The sequence below is a fragment of the Mastacembelus armatus genome, unplaced genomic scaffold (assembly GCF_900324485.2).
Source record: "Mastacembelus armatus unplaced genomic scaffold, fMasArm1.2, whole genome shotgun sequence".
In the NCBI taxonomy this organism is placed as follows: Eukaryota; Metazoa; Chordata; class Actinopteri; order Synbranchiformes; family Mastacembelidae; genus Mastacembelus; species Mastacembelus armatus.
The window spans coordinates 2,233,311-2,255,160 of NW_022872938.1; the positions used below are offsets into that span (position 1 = coordinate 2,233,311).

The 21,850-nt window shown below is 41.9% G+C and overlaps 1 protein-coding gene across 1 annotated transcript; it reads right to left on the reverse strand.

Annotated features, from left to right (window-relative positions):
• Positions 1-1,130: 1,130 nt before the first annotated feature.
• On the reverse strand, positions 1,131-17,584 carry LOC113129675 (scavenger receptor cysteine-rich type 1 protein M130-like). Its single transcript, XM_026305681.1, has 14 exons — positions 17,524-17,584; positions 16,882-17,187; positions 16,509-16,793; positions 15,406-15,711; positions 15,198-15,317; positions 11,627-11,932; positions 11,366-11,538; positions 10,282-10,476; positions 6,792-6,930; positions 4,595-4,909; positions 4,228-4,506; positions 1,605-1,919; positions 1,235-1,516; positions 1,131-1,171 (listed from the first exon to the last, which is right to left on the reverse strand). Exons 1-14 carry the CDS (start codon positions 17,582-17,584, stop codon positions 1,131-1,133), a joined length of 3,123 nt encoding a protein of 1,040 aa, XP_026161466.1.
• Between the last annotated feature and the right edge of the window lie 4,266 nt (positions 17,585-21,850).

The window sequence follows — 21,850 nt, forward strand, 5'->3', positions numbered from 1 at the left end:
AGGCCGGCGGTACCAGAACTGGCCGTCGGAGAAACCAACTCCTGCCGACTCTTTGGGTTCATCACACATCACCACCGGCCTTCACCATCCCACCTCACATTCTTTTGTACTGCATTTAATACACTTTGGTTTAATCTGCTTCTGTGTCCTGGGCGCTTGTGTTAGACGAGGTTGTGATCCATACAATTTGATACACAAATCTTGACAATTATTGTGTTAAGGGTGGGTATAATTCTTTGGTCTGACAAAGGTGATTGTCAATATGTGTCAGTAAAACATTAGCAACATCAAAGAAGAGAGTGGAAAACAATGGAGAGAAGTTACACAGAAAGTCAAGCTCACTATGATCAGTTATACTGGCAAATATTTAAATTTAATTTAAAAACATCTATTATCACATTAATGTAAACTCTTTCAGTCTCTTCCAGTATCCTGTAAAAACAGGCTCAGTTTTGATTCAAATTGGTCAAACCTCAAATTTGAAAATCAAATTAAGACAGTGGTTCACATGAGTTTTTTTTTTTTTCATCTTTGCTTGTTATCTAAGGTTAAATCATTTCTCTCGGGTTCAGATCTTGAAAAGTCAATCTATGCCTTTATAAGTTCTTGACTGTACTGCTGTAAAACTCTTTACTATTGGATCAACCAATTGCAGATGGGTGCTTAGAGATGGGCTATAGTCTAAAACTTTTGGTCAGCCAATGAGCAGCCTGATTGAGTTTAAATGCAGTTTTCAATAAACTGCCTACTCTCTATTTTTTGTCTCTTGCTCCTGCTACTTCTTTTGGCATTTTGATGCACTACTTACAACCTGGTTTATGTTTTAAAATTTTATTCAGGAATGTATTTTACCGTTTTCGTAGTAAATTGAAAACTTTCTTTGATCAAGCGTTTGATGAGCTCTCCCAATAAATATGATGCATTAAAGTGTTTATGTATGTTTTAAGGCAAATGGTCTAATAATTTATGTACTGAGTCTAATGATTGTAAAGCACTTTGTGTATGTACATTTTGATTTGATTTATTTGACACCAAAGTTGAATAAGACCCTAATCTTGTATTGGGATACAGGCCCCAGATGTGTCCTGTCAGGTGAAAAAATCACTTATCCACAGATTAGGATGTGATTGTTAGGCTTTACAGTTCAGTCCAATGGAATCCATGACTGTCACTATGACAGAGGAAGAAACACTGAAAACATTACTGTGATATGTAATGTCACTAATGAGCTTACCTGAGCAGTTGAGGTTCAGGATGTGTTTATTAGAAATTGTTTGTACACAGTCCCTCAGAGCAGATCCAGACTGAACACACTTAGAGTTGCTGGTCCACACTTGCCCTACTGAAAACTCTTCCTTTTCTATAGAAACAGCAGAACCACAGTCCAGCTGTCTACAGGCAACATTTGCTGTCTTCAGGGTCCATTCATCGTCACCCACTGGCCTCCAGTCTCCCTTATGTTTCACCTCCAGTGTACCTGCACAGCGACTGTTTCCTCCCACCAACCTCACAGGCTCTGAACAGAAACAGCAGACTCATCAGGAAAACAATAAACTGAGTTTGAACACAAATGAACCAAATCAAAGCTGCAGCTCCTTTTCTACCTGAGCAGGTGAGTCCAACAGCTTTACCAGGTGAGCAGGTGTTTCTGTCTGAGTCTGAGCTTCTACAGTCCAGGAGAGCAGACTCATGGCCTCCACACTGGAACTCTCTGGTCCACATTGGAGCCTCCACTTCTCCGTAGAGCGCCCCTTGGAGGACTAAAGGAGCCCCACAGCCAAGCTCCCTACAGACCACCTCTGCATCCTGCTGGTCAAAGTCAGCTTCACACACTGAGGACCACCACTGGTTGGACTGGTTAGACTTCACCTCCAGTCTGCCTGAACACAGACTAGTCCCATTCACCAGTCTGACAGAGGCTGGAGACATAAGAAGATAAAACAGAGAATTAAAAGACAGCAGAAACTATATTAAAAGATAACAATACACTGATTCAAACTTCCAACACAAGGTCATTATTTTCAACACAACATTCTCATGACCTCACAGACCAGAGATATAGTATCACAGCTTTAGCATTGCATTTACATTTAGTACACTGGAGCAATTGTTCTACCTTTTTCAACATTTTTTTCAAATGACATCATATATACTGAGTATGCATTTTTTTCTACAACTCAGAGTAGGCTACTGAAGCTAAGCAGCATATTTAATATAATGCATCCCTTGCTTTTCATTTCAGACTTGGCTGCAACACGACTTGAAAACAGTATAAAAATGGCTTTAGTCATTGTCGAGTCCATCCATTTAACAGTGATTTAGAGTAACACAGTTCAACCATTCTTTCCATATATGCTTATAAAATAAAACCAAAATAGAAATCTTTCTGTTAATTGCAAATTAGTAAAACCAGCAGTGAATCCGATGAAGTAAGGAACATTCTCCAAAAATGACACTGAGATGAAACTTTGAGACTAAGCCAACTTGTGCAAGTTGACAGCTTAAAGGGCAAGATGGCATAAATTAGCCTTAAATGATTCAATTATATCATTAGACTCCAAATTCTCTGCAAGTTCCTTGTCAAATGCCAGCAATGACAAGTTGTTTAGTCTTCCTGTCAGCATATTCTGCTATGCTGCTGGATTTTGTCTGTTGACTTTTGAGAACAGGTGCTCCATGGAGCATCTTGTAATTGGCAATGTGATCAAAACACAAATTGTGTACTTTGGCAAATACATCCTTCAATTACGAAGCAGAATGAGCAATACCCATTTAAGATTCATTTGATCAGTCGCTCAAATACTGTCAGTCCAGACCTTTAAGTCCGTAGCGCATACATTTAGTCTGTTGTAATTCCATCTCACCAAACAAATCTGATGCAGACAGCAAGGAGGCAGCAGCTTTCATTATTCAATAGGAGTCATGAAGAAAACAGTTATTAAATTCCCTAAGCTGTCTGTCAAGAACTGAAATCCACAATGAAGGTAAATCCAGGTAGCTCCTAACAGGTGCAGATCTGTCCAATGTAGAGGTTATGAGAGAATCTGCCAACCTTGAAGGTAATTTTCTTCTGTCCCAGTTCTGCACATCATTTTCTTCATTATGTCATCACTGAGGAAGATGATTCCCTGAAATTCCCCATCTGAGTTATTCCTTAGATTCTTTGAGGCCCTCAGTCATAAAATCATTGGCACCACATAGTTTAGAAAATGTCAAAAGGAGAAAGATGACTCTCTTGGTCTTTGTTGCAAGAGACTCAGCATCTATTTTTGTCTGGACAGAGCTTTCTGCAAAGTCACTCGATTTTTCTAATATGACTTTGTATAAAGTCAAAACTCGATTGACAGCCTCAGTGTTCGAACACCATTTGATATGTGTGGAACGTGCAAGCTCAAGACAGGGTCTGCCAGGGTGAAACTTGTTTCAAGGAGGTCATTTTAAAATTCAGGGCATATCATTTTTGCATTGCTTGGAAGCTCATCAAGGTGGCTTTTTATCTCAGTCTCATATGGGCCAATCAGTTCAAACAATTTAAGAAAGTTCCCTCTGTCCTTGCTATCTGTGTCTTCCTTATGACCACTGGGGGTTTAACACAGGAAAGCATTGTTTGTTTCCTATTTCAAACTGAAAGTTTTGTTTGTTTTAACAAAGACCATGATCCTTCTGTAACATCAACCACGTGTTTACTACAGAAACCATGAAAACATTGGTCCTCTAATTTATTCAAACCCAAACCATGATTTTTCCCTAAACCCTTGTTTTTGTGCATAAACTGAGCTAACCCATAACTGTTTGATTAGTTTGTGTGTTTCATTATTGGGGTCATGTTGAAGAAGGTGCTGTATCAGAGGACAGGGATAAATAATGTTTATTTTGACCTTTAGGCTGCAGGACTTGTTTCTTACTTCAGATTTACCATAGTTTTATACTGGAGACAATAGAATAATGCTTCCAGAATCATGCAAATATAAACTGTTAAATCATTTATCACAGATTATTTAAAAAGTCAAATTAGTCTTTGCAGTGTGTTTCACTCTGGCTTCCACACTGGAACTCTGGCCCCCCTAACATGCCCATGAGATTCACCCTGACTTTGTTGATGAACCTGCACTGTGAACATTTTTCTGTTCACAGGGCTGTTTTGGTTTCAATCAGCTGAGAATCTCCCTGTTCATTTTAACCAAAGTTTAACTGTCACTATCCTGGCTCCACAACTGATGGGCTTACCTGAGCAGTTTAGAGTGATGAAAGAAGACGACTTTCCTGATCTTACACAGTCCCTCAGAGAAGACTGAACACAGTAAGGACTGATCTGCCAAACAGATGTGAAGGACGACTCCTCTCTCAGTTGTACAGAAACAGCAGAGCCACAGTCCAACTGTCTACAGGCAACAGCTGCTGTCTTCAGGGTCCAGTAATCACCAAACACTGGCCTCCAGTCTCCCTTATGTTTCACCTCCAGTGTCCCTGCACAGCGACTGTTTCCTCCCACCAACCTCACAGGCTCTGAACAGAAACAGCAGACTCATCAGGAAAACAATAAACTGAGTTTGAACACAAATGAACCAAATCAAAGCTGCAGCTCCTTTTCTACCTGAGCAGGTGAGTCCAACAGCTTTACCAGGTGAGCAGGTGTTTCTGTCTGAGTCTGAGCTTCTACAGTCCAGGAGAGCAGACTCATTGCCTCCACACTGGAACTCTCTGGTCCACATTGGAGCCTCCACTTCTCCATAGAGCGCCCCCTGGAGGACCAAAGGAGCCCCACAGCCAAGCTCCCTACAGACCACCTCTGCATCCCGCTGGTCAAAGTCAGCTTCACACACTGAGGACCACCACTGGTTGGACTGGTTAGACTTCACCTCCAGTCTTCCTGAACACAGACTAGTCCCATTCACCAGTCTGACAGAGGCTGGAGAGATAATAAGATATGGCATCATAGACCAGAGACGTTTAGAGTCATCTTTACATTTAATAAACTGAAACAACTCTTCTTTTTTTCAATATTTATTCAAATCACACATCATCACATCATTTGCAGATTTATCTATTCTGTTTCTTCTTCTCGGTTACTGCAGTTTTTTATCGTTTTGCCCTTTTTGGTGAAGATTTGCAACTAAAAATAAAAATCTGTTCAGAAAATGCTCCACAAACTTTCAAAGAGTTGTGTCTGAACTCTCTCCTTGAAGAAGCTATGAAGGATGCTGTGCGGATGCAGATGCACAGTGGAAAGTCATTGTGTTCCTTGGATTGACCTGGTTTTTTGCGTTCACTTGTCATAAATTATGATCTGATCTTCATGTTGGCCACAAATATACACAAATACAGTATGTACAAACTAACATACAAACAAGGACAATTTCTGAGTTCAATGTGTTAAAATCAGACCTGGTATTAATAATACGACACATGCTCAGCCTACCACTGATGTTATAACACATTCTTTGACTGTCAGATTCTAGGACTGAGAGCGGTGCAACAACCAGTTGACCCGCAGGTAATATTTAATTCATTATGCAGCAGAATATCAGAGATTATTGATTGATTTTGATTATATTTAAGAGTCTTTTGTCTTTGTTGTACAGTAGGTCACTGTGAGGAAAACAGAAAACAGAGGGGTAGAGAAAGGGAGACACAACACAAACTGGCATCTGACCTCAAACCACTGATGTTGTTGTGATGTCAGTACTTGGTATGTGCTCTAACCACTCGCTACCAGGGCACAAACTGAAACAATCTTGTTTTGATCTTTGCAGTATAGTCTCCTAGTGAGGAGCAGAATAAGTGAGGACAGGATTAATGGGATCTGTGAAGGCTTGAACTTCCTGTGACTTGATCTTCACCCAGGTGTCATCTACATATCTGAACCAGTGGGTCTGTGCCATCCCTGTGAAGGAACTGCGAGCTTCTTTCTCCACTTCTCTCGTGTACAGATTTCCAACAATGCATAACACAGGGTAGTCATGGCACAGCTGTGTTTTTAGGTGATATTCAGATATACAGGTGCTTCTCAATAAATAGAATAACACCAAAAAAAGTTGATTTATTTCAGTAGTTTTAAAATTCAAAAAGTGAAACTCATATTCTACAGATTCATTACACACAGACAGGACACATAGACGATATAAGGGTGGCATATTGAATTAACATGTAAAACATTTTAAAATGCCCTATGACAGTCCTTGATTTTACAGGTTAATAATAACCAGTAGGGTAAAATGTAAATAATAAAACTGGGTAACACTTTATTTTACACTACACTTGACAGCGTGAAAGTGATATGTAAGTGATATGAAAAGTGATATGTAAGATGGCTTATTTCCACAAAATAACACTAAATTGAAAGTCTTCACACTATGGCATTGTTTGTTAATGTTTATTAACTGTAAAAATATGCATTCATATATTTATACACAAAATAAAAAATCTAAATCCTATGTGACAACAATGCCCAAGGTGTATGTTAGTTGTAAACAACATAGAATAAACATACAACACCAACATACAATATTATTTATAAACATTTAACAATGCGTCATCCAGAAACTAAAAAAATTATTAAAGTCCTCTACATTTGTCTGACAGGTTTAGCTTCCAAAAACAATATACAATAGGTATGTGAAGGTTCTCTGCCATTTAGGTGGTCACAATCAAAACAAGGTTAAAAACAAATCATCTGGACGTCGATTTTAAAGGTGGAAAAATGTTTCGTCCCTCATCCAAGAGACTGTCAATTCTGAATTGCAGGCTCTGTCACAATTCAGGAGCTGCATCCTTGGAAGGACGGGGTCTACAAAGACCGCAGCCTTCGTAGCCTGCATAGACCACATAGGCGGAACGTGGGGCCGAGCCAAAACCAGACGGTCTAGTCCCTAGGTCACTAACAGGTGGACCGCGGTCTGGGTGCGGACCCAAAAGCCGCCCCATACGGACCTGTACCCACAGCCAAAAGAGAAGGTTATGATTTAAAACCTAATGGGGCGCTTTTATTTCCACCGGCTTTTGTAGACTTTACGGAAATGGAAACGCACAGACCAATTGCATGAGAGTTGAGCCATCCCACGTGATACCACTCAGCCAATCAAGTCTGTGCATTCCAGGCGGTAAACATTACGACTCTACAGTGTAAACAGAGCTAGAGGCAGGTTACACATGAAAAGACAGTACAAAGAAAAAGAAAAAAGGCGATACATGTAGAAAACAAAGGAAGAGAAACAGGCGAGTGAAATGGAGAAAGGGAGAGAAAAATAAGGAACAAATGGCGCCCTCCAAAAAAAGAGAAGTGGACAGCGAAAATAGAGTATTTAATCCGGAATGAATGGACAGACCCATTTCTGTTCATACTTTCCACTGGGAATACTAAACCAGTGTGTCTCATATGTTCAGAAACCGTGGCATTTATTAAAAGTGCCAATGTGAAACGCCATTATAAAACACAACATAAAGATTATGAATTCATTTGATTTGACAGGAGTTGTAATTGTGTATACCCAACTGAAAACTTCTTTAGATGAAAACGATGTGCTTGAAGTTTTTCAGTCTGGTTTCAAGACTTCTCATAGCACAGAATCGGCATTACTGAGGGTCTTTAACGACATCCTTCTGTCTACAGATCCAGGGGACTATGTGATTCTAGTTCTTCTAGACTTAACAGCGGCGTTCGACACAATAGACCATAATATTTTAATATCTCGTCTGGAGCACTGTGTAGGCATTCATGGTATTGCCTTGGAGTGGTTCAAATCGTATCTGGCTCAGAGAACTTTTTGTGTTAGGCTAAATGATTTTTGTTCCTCCGCTGCTACACTGTCATGTGGGGTTCCGCAGGGCTCCATAATTGGGCCTTTGCTATTTTCTCTGTATCTCCTGCCTCTTGGCTCCATTCTTAGAAAGCATAAAATTGCTTTCCATTGTTATGCAGATGACACTCAGGTTTATGTGCCCCTAAAACGCAAGGATGCCTACTCCATACAAACTCTGGTTGTTTGCCTAGAAGAAGTGAAAGCCTGGATGGCGGTTAACTTTTTAAATTTCAATGAAAATAAGACGGAGGTAATCATTTTTGGTCCGGGTGGCACCAGTGGGTCTTTTCCTGTGGACTTGGGCCCTCTGGCACAATTTGGAAAGCCTGTTGTCACAAACCTGGGTTTTAGGTTAGATAACGATCTTAGACTGGACAGTCAGATCGGTGCAGTGGTGAAATCCAGTTTCTTTCAGCTGAGACGTTTAGCGAAGATAAAAAACATTCTATCAAAAGATCTCTTCACAACTTTAATTCATGCTTTCATTACAACTCGGTTGGACTATTGTAACTCTCTATATGTTGGTGTTAGTCAGTCCACATTGTCTCGTCTACAGCTGGTGCAAAATGCTGCCGCACACCTTTTAACTGGCACATGAAAGAAAGAGCACATTATCCCTGTGTTATCCTCACTGCACTGGCTGCCTGTTCATTTTAAAATTCTTTTATTTGTTTTTAAGTCTTTAAACGGACTTGCCCCACCCTACCTCGCTGAGTTACTACACTTGCACTCTCCTTCCCGGCCACTCAGATCGGCTGGGCAGCTGCTTCTGGAGGTGCCGAGGACACAGCGGAAGCTCAGGGGGGATAGGGCTTTTTCTGTTGCAGCTCCTAAACTCTGGAATTTGTTGCCATTTCACATCAGACAGGCCTCTTCACTGCCCATTTTTAAATCTGCTCTCAAGACCCACCTATTCTCCTTGGCTTTTCATGTTGTTGTTTATATTCATGTTTAGTTGTGGCTATATGTTTTAATTTTATTTAATTATTTATTACCTATTTTAATTATTATTAATATTGATTAATTATTATTAATATTAATTATTTTTAGTATTTCAATTCTTGTCATTGTATTGTATTCTAGTTGGATTTTCTTATGTTCAGCACTTTGGTCGGTGGTTGCTGTATGTAAAGTGCTTTATAAATAAAGTTGAATTGACTTGACTTGACTTGACTTGACTTGCCAGTCAGGTATTCATTACATGCAGATGTTGATAAAACTAGGCTACTTAAATATATATCACACTAACTAGTTAGACATTATGATCTTCCGGACCTTTGCTTCAAGAAATTTTGTTGAATACCCCTGGTCTAGTCAATGAAGGACTTCCTGATTGCGTCACCAACTGTTCTGCCCCTACCGTTGAGCCCCAAAGCTCCGCTTCTGTTGCCTAGCAACCTTCACAGCTGCATTAAATTAATCACTAATGATAGAGCCAAATTTTTTATTTTTCTTGATTTATATTATTTTGGTAGAAAATGAGATGCTACGCCTATCTGCGAGTATCTCATTGTGTGACCTTACCTTTGGCTAACTTTAGGTAACGTTAGTTTACTACAGTAATACCGTTTATAATGTGGGTAACTGTATTTTCACGGTGACCGTCTCGCTGCTCGTATCTGCTATGTTCGTTTTTTGTCACCTTTTGCAAAGAATCTTGGGATATGTTGGGGTGCAAAGGATACATCAAATGCAGCCTTGTCGCAGTACTGTGTCGCAATCGGCCTTCAAATCTTCTTCTTTTCCTTTCGGCTGCTCCCTTCTCGGGTCGCCACAGCGAATCATCCTCTTCCATTTAACCCTATCCTCTGTATCCTCCTCACCCACACCAACTATCCTCATGTCCTCCTTTACTACATCAATACTACATAAATAACATCATCATTTGAACAATATCAAAACACTTAAAATTGCAATTTTACCTCTATGTGGAGAAAAAGAAATATTCAAGCTCTGGGGTGGGGGCACTGCCACCCCCAGGCACCCCGGTGGCCACACCCTTGCTTCATCCCTCTCTGCTCCACCCTGCTTAGGCTCCGCCTCTGCTCCCTGAACCTCAGCGCACCAACAGCCGCCTCCCTGCTGAGGCTGTGCTCTTGCTTCCTAGTGTGTGAAGTCTGTGTGCATTGAGGGCTGCGTCTTCATTGAGGTTTCTCTTCTGGATTCAGGACTGCAGTGCGCTGACTGCCATATCCTCGCAGAGGCTCTGCCATTGGATTCCGAAACTCTATAGGCCGATTGTTGCACCCCCACTGAGGTTCCGCCCCAATTCCCAGGACCCTAGTGTGCCAACACCACTGCATCTCTTGTTCCTGGTCTTCCCAGTGGGTCAGCCAGCACTGCCAATGCCACTGCTTTCCCTGTTCCAAGACTACTCCCTTTCCTCTTCCTGGCCATGGTTTGGCCACCTCTGTTAGGACCATATACAATTCTTCCCACCTGAAGGGCCATCCTCAGGAACTGCTCCTGAATTCCTGTTTACCTGAATGGCCTGGAGTTCCTGGTCAGCAGAGGGGTTATCCTCCGGAGCAGCCCTGGATTCTGGTTCGAGGGCAGGGCCACCCTTGGGAACAGCCGCAGACTCCTGTTCGCCTGAGGGGCCATCCTCCAAAAATGGTCCTGGATCCCTGTTCACCTGAGGGGCTGTCCTCTGGAACAGTCCTGGATCTCTGGTTGTCTGAGAAGCCACATCCCTAACAGGACCCTTTCAATAAATTTCTTGCTCTCTATTTTTTGTCTTTTGCTCCTGTTTCTTCTATTGGCATATTGAAGCACTACTTACAACCTGGTTATGATTTACCAGCGCAAAACGCAAATACTTGTGATGTTTCCCCCGGTCTTAAGATTTTGTTCAGGAGTGGAATATCAGGAGATTTTAAGATAAACTGTATTAATTTTCCCCAAAGAGAAATTCAGGTGGTCTTGTAGTTAATTAGTAAGTCAATAGTGAGAGTAGTCAGTATTCAATTGTCATCTGCCAGTGGCTAAGGTGTTGTAGAACCTGATTGCACTGGGGATGAAGGATCTGATCTGGCTCCATTCCTGTACACACTGTACACAGACTCACTGACTGGAATAAGGCTGGACTCACTGGCGGCTGTGGTGGAGAGATGCACACAGACAAAGGTAGAGTCCATCCTGGAATACACTGACATCCCAATCACAACATCCTGATGGAGCAGAGATGCTGATGCAATGAACTACTCACCTCACTGAGCTGCAGGACTGAACAATACAGGAGATTCTTCATCCCCCTGCCATCAGGCTTTACAACACCTTAGCCAGTGGTAGATGACTAACCAACATGAATTGGACTGAGTACTTTTAATACTTAGTGCTTATTGCTTTCACTACAACACTACCTGAATTTTCCTTCAGGGATTAATAAAGTTAATTTTTAATTCTTATCTTATCTTGCATCTTATCTTATCACTTATGATGTCATGGATGGGCTTACCTGAGCAGATGAGATTAACATAGATGGAGAAGGAATGTGATGTTTCATAGTTTCCCAGAGCAGATTCAAACTGAACACAGTCATATATGAAACTCCGCTCAGAACTGACACCCTTCATACTCCATTCTACAGAAACAGCAGAGCCACAGTCCCGCTCTCGACAGACAACATTTGCTGTCTTCAGGGTCCAGTAATGACCATCCATTGTTCTCCAGTCTCCCTTATGTTTCACCTCCAGTGTACCTGCACAGCGACTGTTTCCTCCCACCAACCTCACAGGCTCTGAACAGAAACAGCAGACTCATCAGGAAAACAATAAACTGAGTTTGAACACAAATGAACCAAATCAAAGCTGCAGCTCCTTTTCTACCTGAGCAGGTGAGTCCAACAGCTTTACCAGGTGAGCAGGTGTTTCTGTCTGAGTCTGAGCTTCTACAGTCCAGGAGAGCAGACTCATGGCCTCCACACTGGAACTCTCTGGTCCACATTGGAGCCTCCACTTCTCCATAGAGCACCCCCTGGAGGACTAAAGGAGCCCCACAGCCAAGCTCCCTACAGACCACCTCTGCATCCCGCTGGTCAAAGTCAGCTTCACACACTGAGGACCACCACTGGTGAGACTTTACCTCCAGTCTGCCTGAACACGGACTAGTCCCATTCACCAGCCTGACAGAGTCTGGATAAAACAAAGAAATAGATAGCAAAAACAAGATTAAACAGTAACTCAACCTTGACCTAGAACAATTACAACAAAGGTAATTAACAATAGAACGTCTTTATAACACAGTCTAGAGATGTTCTATTATCACATTTTCATGTACATAGTATTGGAACAGCTGTTGACCATTTTCAACAAGTTTTCAATAGATAGATACTTTATTCATTCATTCAATGAACACCACATCATCATTATGGAGGAAGCATTGAGCATGGTGGCATTTGTGGTTGTTTTCCCACAATTCAAGCAGTGGATTTGATGTTTGTAACTGGGGTTTGCTGCTTCTGTTTTTGACAATTTGAACTTTTGCACTGATCACTGATAAGCTAGAAGCTTTAATGAGAGTGAGCTGACATGAGGACCTTGGTAGAGATGCCAACTGCAGGCACCAGAGGTTGTTTGGTCACCAATGTTTTGGGAACAACTAAAGGTGCCAGAATAAGCTATGAATACAAGACTGATGAGTTGGGAGTAGTAGTTAGGGATTGAGGCTCTAAAATAGTAGGACATTCAGAAAATTGGACAAAAAGAGATATAAGTTCATTTCTTGCCTGGGCGAACTTTGTATATTGTAGTATTGTTAAAGAACACAATAAACCTCAGCACAAGACTTCGCTTGGACTCCAGTGTCTCATTTTAGGCTCAAGTTTAGGTCTGGGTATGGGGTTCCAGGCAACGTTCTGCCACAGCTAGAATTATATTCCACACATTCATACAGTGTACTACAAAATGGCTGGCAGGGATGGACAAGGAAAGGGACAGACTGAAACCAGAGGGTGACATAAATTGGTGGAAGGCAAGCCAACACACCAAAACAACAACACTCACTCAGCGACTCAGGTAGTGGAGTCCAAAAGAAGTGAGACAAAATCTGTTTTCTAGCATCCACCAGGGATCAAGTTGAGTTATCAAATAATCTGAGTAAACAATGCCAACATGGGGAAAGACAAACACAAAAACTCCCATAGTACCTGCGTCTCTTTCTTCCTTTAGCTCCAACCACAGTCTTAGAGATTACACTGCCTGGATATGAAGCAATGTTTTACCAAAATCAGCATGTAAACTAACATCTGTCTCTTTCATGCTGCACACTACAGCTGTAGGTAGACGTCTCCCTTGCATATCATACTGCGTATAAACCAATGAAGATGAAAACTTTTCTGCAAAATAATGGACAGACAACAAGAGGGCCTTGAAGTCCACTGCTCTAGTAATAAGCAAACCAGTATTGCCTAATTTTCCCAAAATGTCTTGCCCTCAACCATTATTTTAGAAGACCCTGGGCCACAGAATGACAAAAGAGCCCTACGTGGACCAAATCTCGTTAGAAAAACAACCTCTTTTATTCATCATACACTTCCATTGGTGCAATACCACCATAACTGGTCTGGAGACATGTCATCAATTGGGTGGGGTAGGTCTAACCTGCCTACTCCAAAACATCAACACTCAGGGGATCAGCCCCTGCAAGGAACAGATGTCAGAGGGACAATAGGATGGGGGGACAGAGACCATAGACTAAAACACAGACACCACTGATTCCAGATGTGAGGCTTTCCAGGTGGGGACAGGGATGGGAGTGCCTGGAAAAACATACTCAGCTAAGCTGACACCTGATGTATACTTAAATTATATATACAAAACAGCTGCACACAAAATAGAGTTTACCATGAGAGTGTGTGGTGCATGCAGCCTCCTTCCTTTCTTTAACCACTGATAATTAAAGTGTGTTTTTATATTTAAGTTTTTTCACACCTGCCTGACAACAGTCTGCTTAGTCTGACATGCCTGCTGTTATGTAGCTAGTTTAATCAATGATGTTTACATATCAAGTCATAACATCATCATCCTCTGGTTTTATTCATATCCATTATTTAAAACCTGAAGCGGAAGTCAAAAATACACATATTAATTAATCAATATATTTCAACTTTGTGAATCCTATTTTGCCTCTCTTCTTATGACATTCTGCCATAGTGCTTTAATTTCAAATGAAAAAGGAATGGGGTTACAAGAGGTCCACAATTTATGTGGTGTTAATCAAAAGATTAAAATAACTAAGGAAGGGATCCACAACACTGAGGCTGCTTCTTCACAGAGTTAAGAACCTTCTGCTGACTCTTAAATTCTGTGCTGTCATTTTAAAAGCTGGTGAAGCGATCACAGCTGATTTGATCAACACAGCTTCAACTGTACATAGAGAAAGTGATTCTGGGATGTTTGATCAATTTTGTGGACAAGTTTTCATTTATATTTAGTTTTTATTAGTTTTTCTACATTGCTTTTAGTGTGTGGTGTGTAATACTACACAGAAAAGGAATATTTTACAAAAATTATTACAGTTGTAAATAAAATGTTTAAAATATGATTTGTTGTATTGTGCTGTGCTCCAATTTCAGCAACAGTCCACAATTCAGGATTTGACAGTGGGTGCCTGCCATGACAAAAGAAAAGAAGGCTGAGGGATGAAGCTGATGCTGGGAGCACTGGGAGCACCCAGTTACCTCCCACTGCCACTATGGTGTGATGGCTTGCAGCATCACAGAACATACATAAAGGAGAAACCAGCAAGATTTTGATAACATGAAGTCAGTCCTAAAATCATCCCTCAGATCTTCCTTACAGCTGCAGTTAACATTACCAAGTCAAAAGACAGGCTACAGGTGTGAATGTGTATCTCCTTTTCTCTAATTGTGGTGAAGTGCAACAAGAATAATATTGAGTTTCCCAGATTTTGCATTTAGACCCCCCACCCCCTACTATAGAATTGCCCCCCAGCTGCCTCCCCACCCCAGATCATCCCTCAATTGGTTTTGTTCTTTTTGTATAGGATTAATAATATCTGCGAAGTGTTTATTAATATAATGCCAGAATAAATTAATTCTAAAAATATATTTGTGAAGCTTTTGTTCAATTTACTTACAGAAGTAGAATTATATTTTTACTGTGTATAAAGACCCAAATACATATCATCACATATCATTCTGTATGTGCCAACCTCTGTATTTTACTGGTGATTTATAAATGATGTCATATCTGATGTCACTGACGGGCTTACCTGAGCAGGTGAGATCAAGCAAATAGGAAGAATAATATGAGTTTACACAATCCCTCAGATGAAGTTTAGACTCAACACAGTGAGGACTGATCAACCATACAAGTCTGTTGGAAGACTCCTTTCTCTCTCCTACAGAAACAGCAGAGCCACAGTCCAACTCTCTACAGACAACAGCTGCTGTCTTCAGGGTCCAGTCATAGCCATCCACTGTTCTCCAGTCTCCCTTATGTTTCACCTCCAGTGTACCTGCACAGCGACTGTTTCCTCCCACCAACCTCACAGGCTCTGAACAGAAACAGCAGACTCATCAGGAAAACAATAAACTGAGTTTGAACACAAATGAACCAAATCAAAGCTGCAGCTCCTTTTCTACCTGAGCAGGTGAGTCCAACAGCTTTACCAGGTGAGCAGGTGTTTCTGTCTGAGTCTGAGCTTCTACAGTCCAGGAGAGCAGACTCATGGCCTCCACACTGGAACTCTCTGGTCCACATTGGAGCTTCCACTTCTCCATAGAGCGCCCCCTGGAGGAGTAAAGGAGCCCCACAGCCAAGTTCCCTACAGACCACCTCTGCATCCCGCTGGTCAAAGTCAGCTTCACACACTGAGGACCACCACTGGTTAGACTTTACCTCCAGTCTGCCTGAACACAGACTAGTCCCATTCACTAGCCTGGCAAAGTCTGGAGACATAACAGAAGATAAAACAGAGAGAAATAAGAGACAGTTGAAACAAAAGATTAACCAGCAATTCACTGACTCAAACTTGACCTAGAACAATTACAACAAAGTTAATTAACAATAAAAAGGTGATTTAAATCATTAACAATAAAATCAGATTTAAATCAGATTATGGGACACTGAGCACATTATACGGTACATTCAGTGCATTTAAAGCTAGGCTGCCTGTCAGTAGTGACCATACACTGATCACAGAAATGCAATAGCACAGTATCTATCAGAGTGCAGACACCACAATCACATACAATAATACACTGTCAGTGAAGAGCTGCCAGTAAATCAACTGTTTTTTGCATTTAGGCCCCACCCTCTACTGTAAGAATTGCCCCCCAGCTGTCTGGTTTTGTTCCTGTTGTATGAGATTAAGAATATCTGGGAAGTGTTTATTAATATAATGTAAGAATAATTTTTCCTAAAAATATGTTTGTGAACTTTTTGTTCGATTTACAGAAGTAGAATTGTATTTTTACTGTGTAAAAGGACCCACATACATTACCTTTTTATTCCACCCTAGCAAAACCTTTTGCCACCCCGTGTAAACATTTCTAGAGAGGCCATTGCTAAGCTGTATCAGCAGATACCCGAATCTAAAGACTGCTAATCAGGATCAGGACCAAAATAACCGGGACAACCTGTTATGTGTTTTTGTATCTATATGCATCATTCTGTGTGTGCCAACCTCTGTATTTTACTGGTGATTTATAAATGATGTCATATCTGATGTCACTGACGGGCTTACCTGAGCAGGTGAGATCAAGCAAATAGGAAGAATAATATGAGTTTACACAATCCCTCAGATGAAGTTTAGACTCAACACAGTGAGGACTGATCAACCACACAAATCTGTTGGAAGACTCCTCTTTCTGTGCTACAGAAACAGCAGAGCCACAGTCCAGCTCTCGACAGGCAACAGCTGCTGTCTTCAGGGTCCAGTCATAGCCATCCACTGTTCTCCAGTCTCCCTTATGTTTCACCTCCAGTGTACCTGCACAGCGACTGTTTCCTCCCACCAACCTCACAGGCTCTGAACAGAAACAGCAGACTCATCAGGAAAACAATAAACTGAGTTTGAACACAAATGAACCAAATCAAAGCTGCAGCTCCTTTTCTACCTGAGCAGGTGAGTCCAACAGCTTTACCAGGTGAGCAGGTGTTTCTGTCTGAGTCTGAGCTTCTACAGTCCAGGAGAGCAGACTCATGGCCTCCACACTGGAACTCTCTGGTCCACATTGGAGTCTCCACTTCTCCATAGAGCACCCCCTGGAGGACTAAAGGAGCCCCACAGTCAAGCTCCCTACAGACCACCTCTGCATCCCGCTGGTCAAAGTCAGCTTCACACACTGAGGACCACCACTGGTGAGACTTTACCTCCAGTCTGCCTGAACACGGACTAGTCCCATTCACCAGCCTGGCAAAGTCTGGAGAGATAAGAGAAGATAAAACAGAAAAATTTAAGACTGCAGAAACATCAAACCTGGCACATTTTTATAATATCAGGGACAGTCACATTTAAAACACTAGAACAACTGTTTTTTTTAACCATTTCAACACAACATTATCATCTGCAGATTACTCTGTTCTGTTCCTTCTATTCAGGTACTGCAAAGTATTTGCTCTTTAAAAAAAGAAATAAAACATTTAAAGGGACTATATTACGTTTTTTTTTTTTTAAGTCTTTTCAATTAATGTTGGACACCTCTAGACTAACATTGCACATTTTATAAGTTTGAAAAGGCAATATTTATTGAAAACACCTTCTTTGAATAAAATCTTGCTTTCTCTCTCCTCAAAATGTTCAGATTTGATCCTTGTCATTTTAAGAGCCGCCTTCCCCCCGTGCCCATCCTTCTATTACGACCCCTTCACTCCGTCAACACAGGCCGGTGCACTGCAAATAACACTGTATTGTACACTGTAGCTGAAGTACTTTGAAAAAATGTCAATGCATGATGTAGTAGCCCTTTACATGTAGTATGAATCCACAGAAGAACTGCAGAGACCATAAAGGCTCTTTCAAGACATTTCTGTTTGGTAAATAAGATGCTACTTACTCTTCACATTGCTATGCTATACTGTATATTTAGGAGGTGCAAAGCCCTATTGTTTCTGTAGGGATCATTATTAACATGGGCGTATCTGTTACCCCCCCAGACCGCCACCTTAATGTCGTGGAGGCTGTTTGAGTGAAAATCGGTTTTCACTCTGGGCTCAGCCCAACATGGCAGTGAGCAGGGAAAAACTCGTTCCCAAGAAAGGCACCGTGTCATCTGTAATGACTGTCACTGTCATCTGCAGAGGGATGCCGGGGCCTCACCCTGGAGCTAGGCCTGGGAGAGGGCTCACCAATGAGCGCCTGGTGGCCAGGTCTCTGTCCACGGGTCTGGTCAGGCTCAGCCTGAAGGAGCTATGCGGGTCGCCCTCCCATAGATTCACCACTCGCAGGAGGGGTCATGAGTGGATGACTGGAGACGAAAATGGCTTTCGTGGTGATGCAGGAGCAGAGCTGGTAGTTGGACATGACTGGTACTGAGGCTGGGACTTGAGCTGGAGAGCAGTGGAGGTGGTGGACTGCTCTCCAGCCATCCAGTTCCTTCTAAATAGCTTTAGTTTCACTAGGTGTCAGAACCTGAGCAGTTAGGTCCGGAGAGGTTGGCTGAATAGGGTCTTCTGGGAAAATGGTGTTAGGATTAGAGAGCCAGAGAAGATTGATTTAACCAGGGCTTTAAGCTGTGATGTGGGTCTGACTGGGGCACTGGCTTCAGGGACTACTGGTGGATATTCAGCAGCAATCTCATAAACGAACTGGGCAATGGCGGACACTGAAGAAAATGAAAAACAAATTTCTCCCTGAGCGAAGTCCAGAAACACTGATAATCTGAATCAGGCTACCTTGAAGGGAATCTGATGTCTGACTCTTACAAAAGTAGGTGTGGATTGCTGATACCAGATTAAATATTATAGCTATTCTATAATGGAGAATATAGGGAGGGAGAACCAGAAAACATGGCGAACACCGTATCATAATTATCCAGATATTTAATCTTGCCTCCCAGTGAACGCAGAAGGTGTTTCATAATTCTTTCCCCTCATTCTTGTGCGTTAAGACTTATGTCTGCTGGGTCTATTTTTTGGCCGGTTTGTTCTGTCACAGTTTACAAAGAGGTCCAGGGATTTAGGGTCTGGAGTAGGAGACACAGCAACCAGGAAACCTCAGACCTCAAGCACATTTATTTAGATAGAAAGACACACATAAACAAAATTGTGCATCAAATTAAATGTGTTGTTTAATTTCTTTCTAAGGCTGCCAAGTTGAGTTGGATGAGGTACTGGTTGATATGGTTGTACTTGATGCACAGCCTTTAAAAGTGGTGGAGGACAAAGACTTCAGGGCCTTTATACAGAAGCTTGACCCCACATGTGTCCTGCCTTTTCAAAAGGCTTTAAAAGCTGTGTTTGAAAAAGAAATGTGAAAAGGGCAAAAAAAGTCAATGGAAGAGCTGGAGGAAGCTGAAGCAGTCAGTGTGACAACAGATGTGGACATCCACTACCATAGATGCATATCTTGGGGTCACTTGCCACTTTATTAACCCCACCATGGAGCCAGCAAGTGTCTTGCTTGGTGTGGAACATTTTACACAGTCCCCCACAGCAGAGAACTTAAGGGATGCCATGGACCTGCAACTGAACCAATGGGGCTTGAGACAGAAAGTTCACTGCTCAAGTACAGATAATGATCCGATATGATTCTTTGTGCTAAACTTTTAATGTGAGGAGTATACCATGTTTTGTACATAGTTTCAACCTTGTATTGAAAAAGGCACTGGAACAAACTCCTGCACTAACTGATAGTAGAACAAGAGCTCGACAAATTGCGACATTTTTTAAACCAAAAGCAAATAAAAGCAAAGGAAAAACTTAGAGTGGCTAAAGATCAACTACAGAAGCTACCTCATAAGCTCATTCAAGAAGTTGAAACAAGATGGAATTCAACATATTTTATGTTGCAAAGACTCTATGACCAACATGAACCTATTGGTGCAGCAGTGGCAACCTTGATAACAGACATACCTCCCCTATCGCTTACTGACTGACACAATCAGTGAATGTTTGGAAGTGGTTGCACCATTTAATCTCCCCACCACAGGGTTTAGCATCCAAAATCATACCCATTATTAGAATGATCCAACACAAGCTGGCAGTGAAGGCTACAGGACTGAAAAATGCTACAGCAATTCTTCTATGTCAACACTTGCAACACTTCCTGTCCACAAGATGCAGCGTGGAAACTCTGAGTCCCCGCCTTATCGGCTCTCCTAGACCCTTGTTTTAAAACATTGGAGGCTGTGACCAAATTGACAGCTGAATGTGTAACTTCAATGTGGGTCGAGAGAGCAATGTCATCTACATCACAGGTAGTCTTTCATTTATTAGACTGTATTATCATTGTCTTTTACATAGCTGTACACACAAATTATATTTGAATGTAATCAGCTCAAAGAATAAGCAGGTATAGATAATGACTGAATGAATGTAATGCACTTCATCAGTCAGCACCAGAGGAAGAACCTGGGCCTGAGGCAGGAGATCAGGACAACCCGTGGGATCTTTTGGACAGCTGAGTTGGTTAGTATTATTAACATAAGTATCATTTTGTTATGCAAAAAAAAAAAAAATTACTGACTTGCTTTTTAATTTTATGTGCCACTCAAAAATCACATAGTGCAACAGTAGATGCAACCGTGGAAATCCAGAGATACCTGTCTGAGCCCGACCTCTCCAGAGGAGAAAACCCGCTCAGTTACGGGGCTACACGTGCAGCTATGTATTCCCATCTTTTTCAGATGGCCAAGACATACCTTCTGTTCTGAAGAAGACATACCTTCACATGCCAGCTACATCAATGCCATGCGAGCGGGTCTTCTCCAAAGCTGGAGAGGTAGTGAGCCACAAGAGGAGCAGATTAAAGCCAAGCACTGTAGAAATGATTCTTTTTCTAAATAAAAATCTTTGAACCCACACAAATGCCAAAGTCACTGAAATACCCCATTTATAATATAAAAAACAAAGTTGCATATGCACCAGCACCAAAATACTACCAATACAATTTTACTATTACACATATTTGCCTCATCAAGGCTGCCTGTTGTACAAACATCTTTAAATATTGTATTATGCAAATGTCATGATCCGCAGTCTGAACTTCCTGGTTGCTTTTACTTTGGTGGATCATGACGGGAACGGGGTTTGGTTGTTTTCAGTTTCTTTGCTTATTGATTACTGATCTGTGTCACCTGCGGACCTGGCTTAAGTAGCAGGGATCGTGGGGACACAGATTGCCGGATTGTTTGTCACCATTACTCCCGTAATGATTCACGCTTCGGCAGCATAAACTCAGTGGTTAATAGTTTGCTTTGATTGGAGGAATCAACAGCTTACGGCAAGTGACTTTTTTCATTTCTTTTCGGTGATTGTGTTAGACTCTTCTCGAGAGAGCCGGTTAGCTCCCGGCACTACTGGAGATCGGAGGAATCACCAGTGTGACCAGTGTTTTTCTGTTCGTTTGGTTAAGAGGATACGGCTCGGAGGAGCTAGCTTATGGACCTTGCACTGTACTATCGGACCCACGGAGAGGAATAAGACTCGGCGAGGGGGACGCTTTTTCTCTAGTGGATAACTATTTTGACTGTTCATTGACACTGTACAGGCACCCATTGTGCTCCCCGCTCCGGAGGAGATGTAGGTGCGAGAACCGTTTCTGTTACTGTGTCTTTCCTTTATTAACCTAGTTCTCTTCTGTTCCCTGTTTTCCGAGCCTGGAGAGTGCCCGGCCTCTGGTGGGCCCCGAGGGACCCATACCCCGTCAGATATTGCTCTGCGGACCCGTGACGGACATATCGCCTCCATCTCCGAGGACCAGCCCGACGGTACCGGTACTGGCCGTCGGAGAAACCACCACCTGCCGACTCTTCTTGGATCATCACTTATCACCATTGGCCTACAACCACGACCCACATTTAATTCATTGTACTGCATTTAATAAACCTTGGAATACTCTGCTTCAGTGTCCTGGGTACTTGTGTT

Excerpts from the sequence above, each read along its gene's own strand:
- LOC113129675 (XM_026305681.1), bottom strand. The coding sequence starts at position 17,584 with ATGACAAGGATCAAATCTGAACATTTTGAGGAGAGAGAAAGCAAGATT. Across the intron at positions 15,318-15,405 it reads TGTTGGACTCACCTGCTCAG|AGCCTGTGAGGTTGGTGGGA; the intron begins GTAGAAAAGGAG and ends GTTTCTGTTCAG. Across the intron at positions 1,517-1,604 it reads TGTTGGACTCACCTGCTCAG|AGCCTGTGAGGTTGGTGGGA; the intron begins GTAGAAAAGGAG and ends GTTTCTGTTCAG.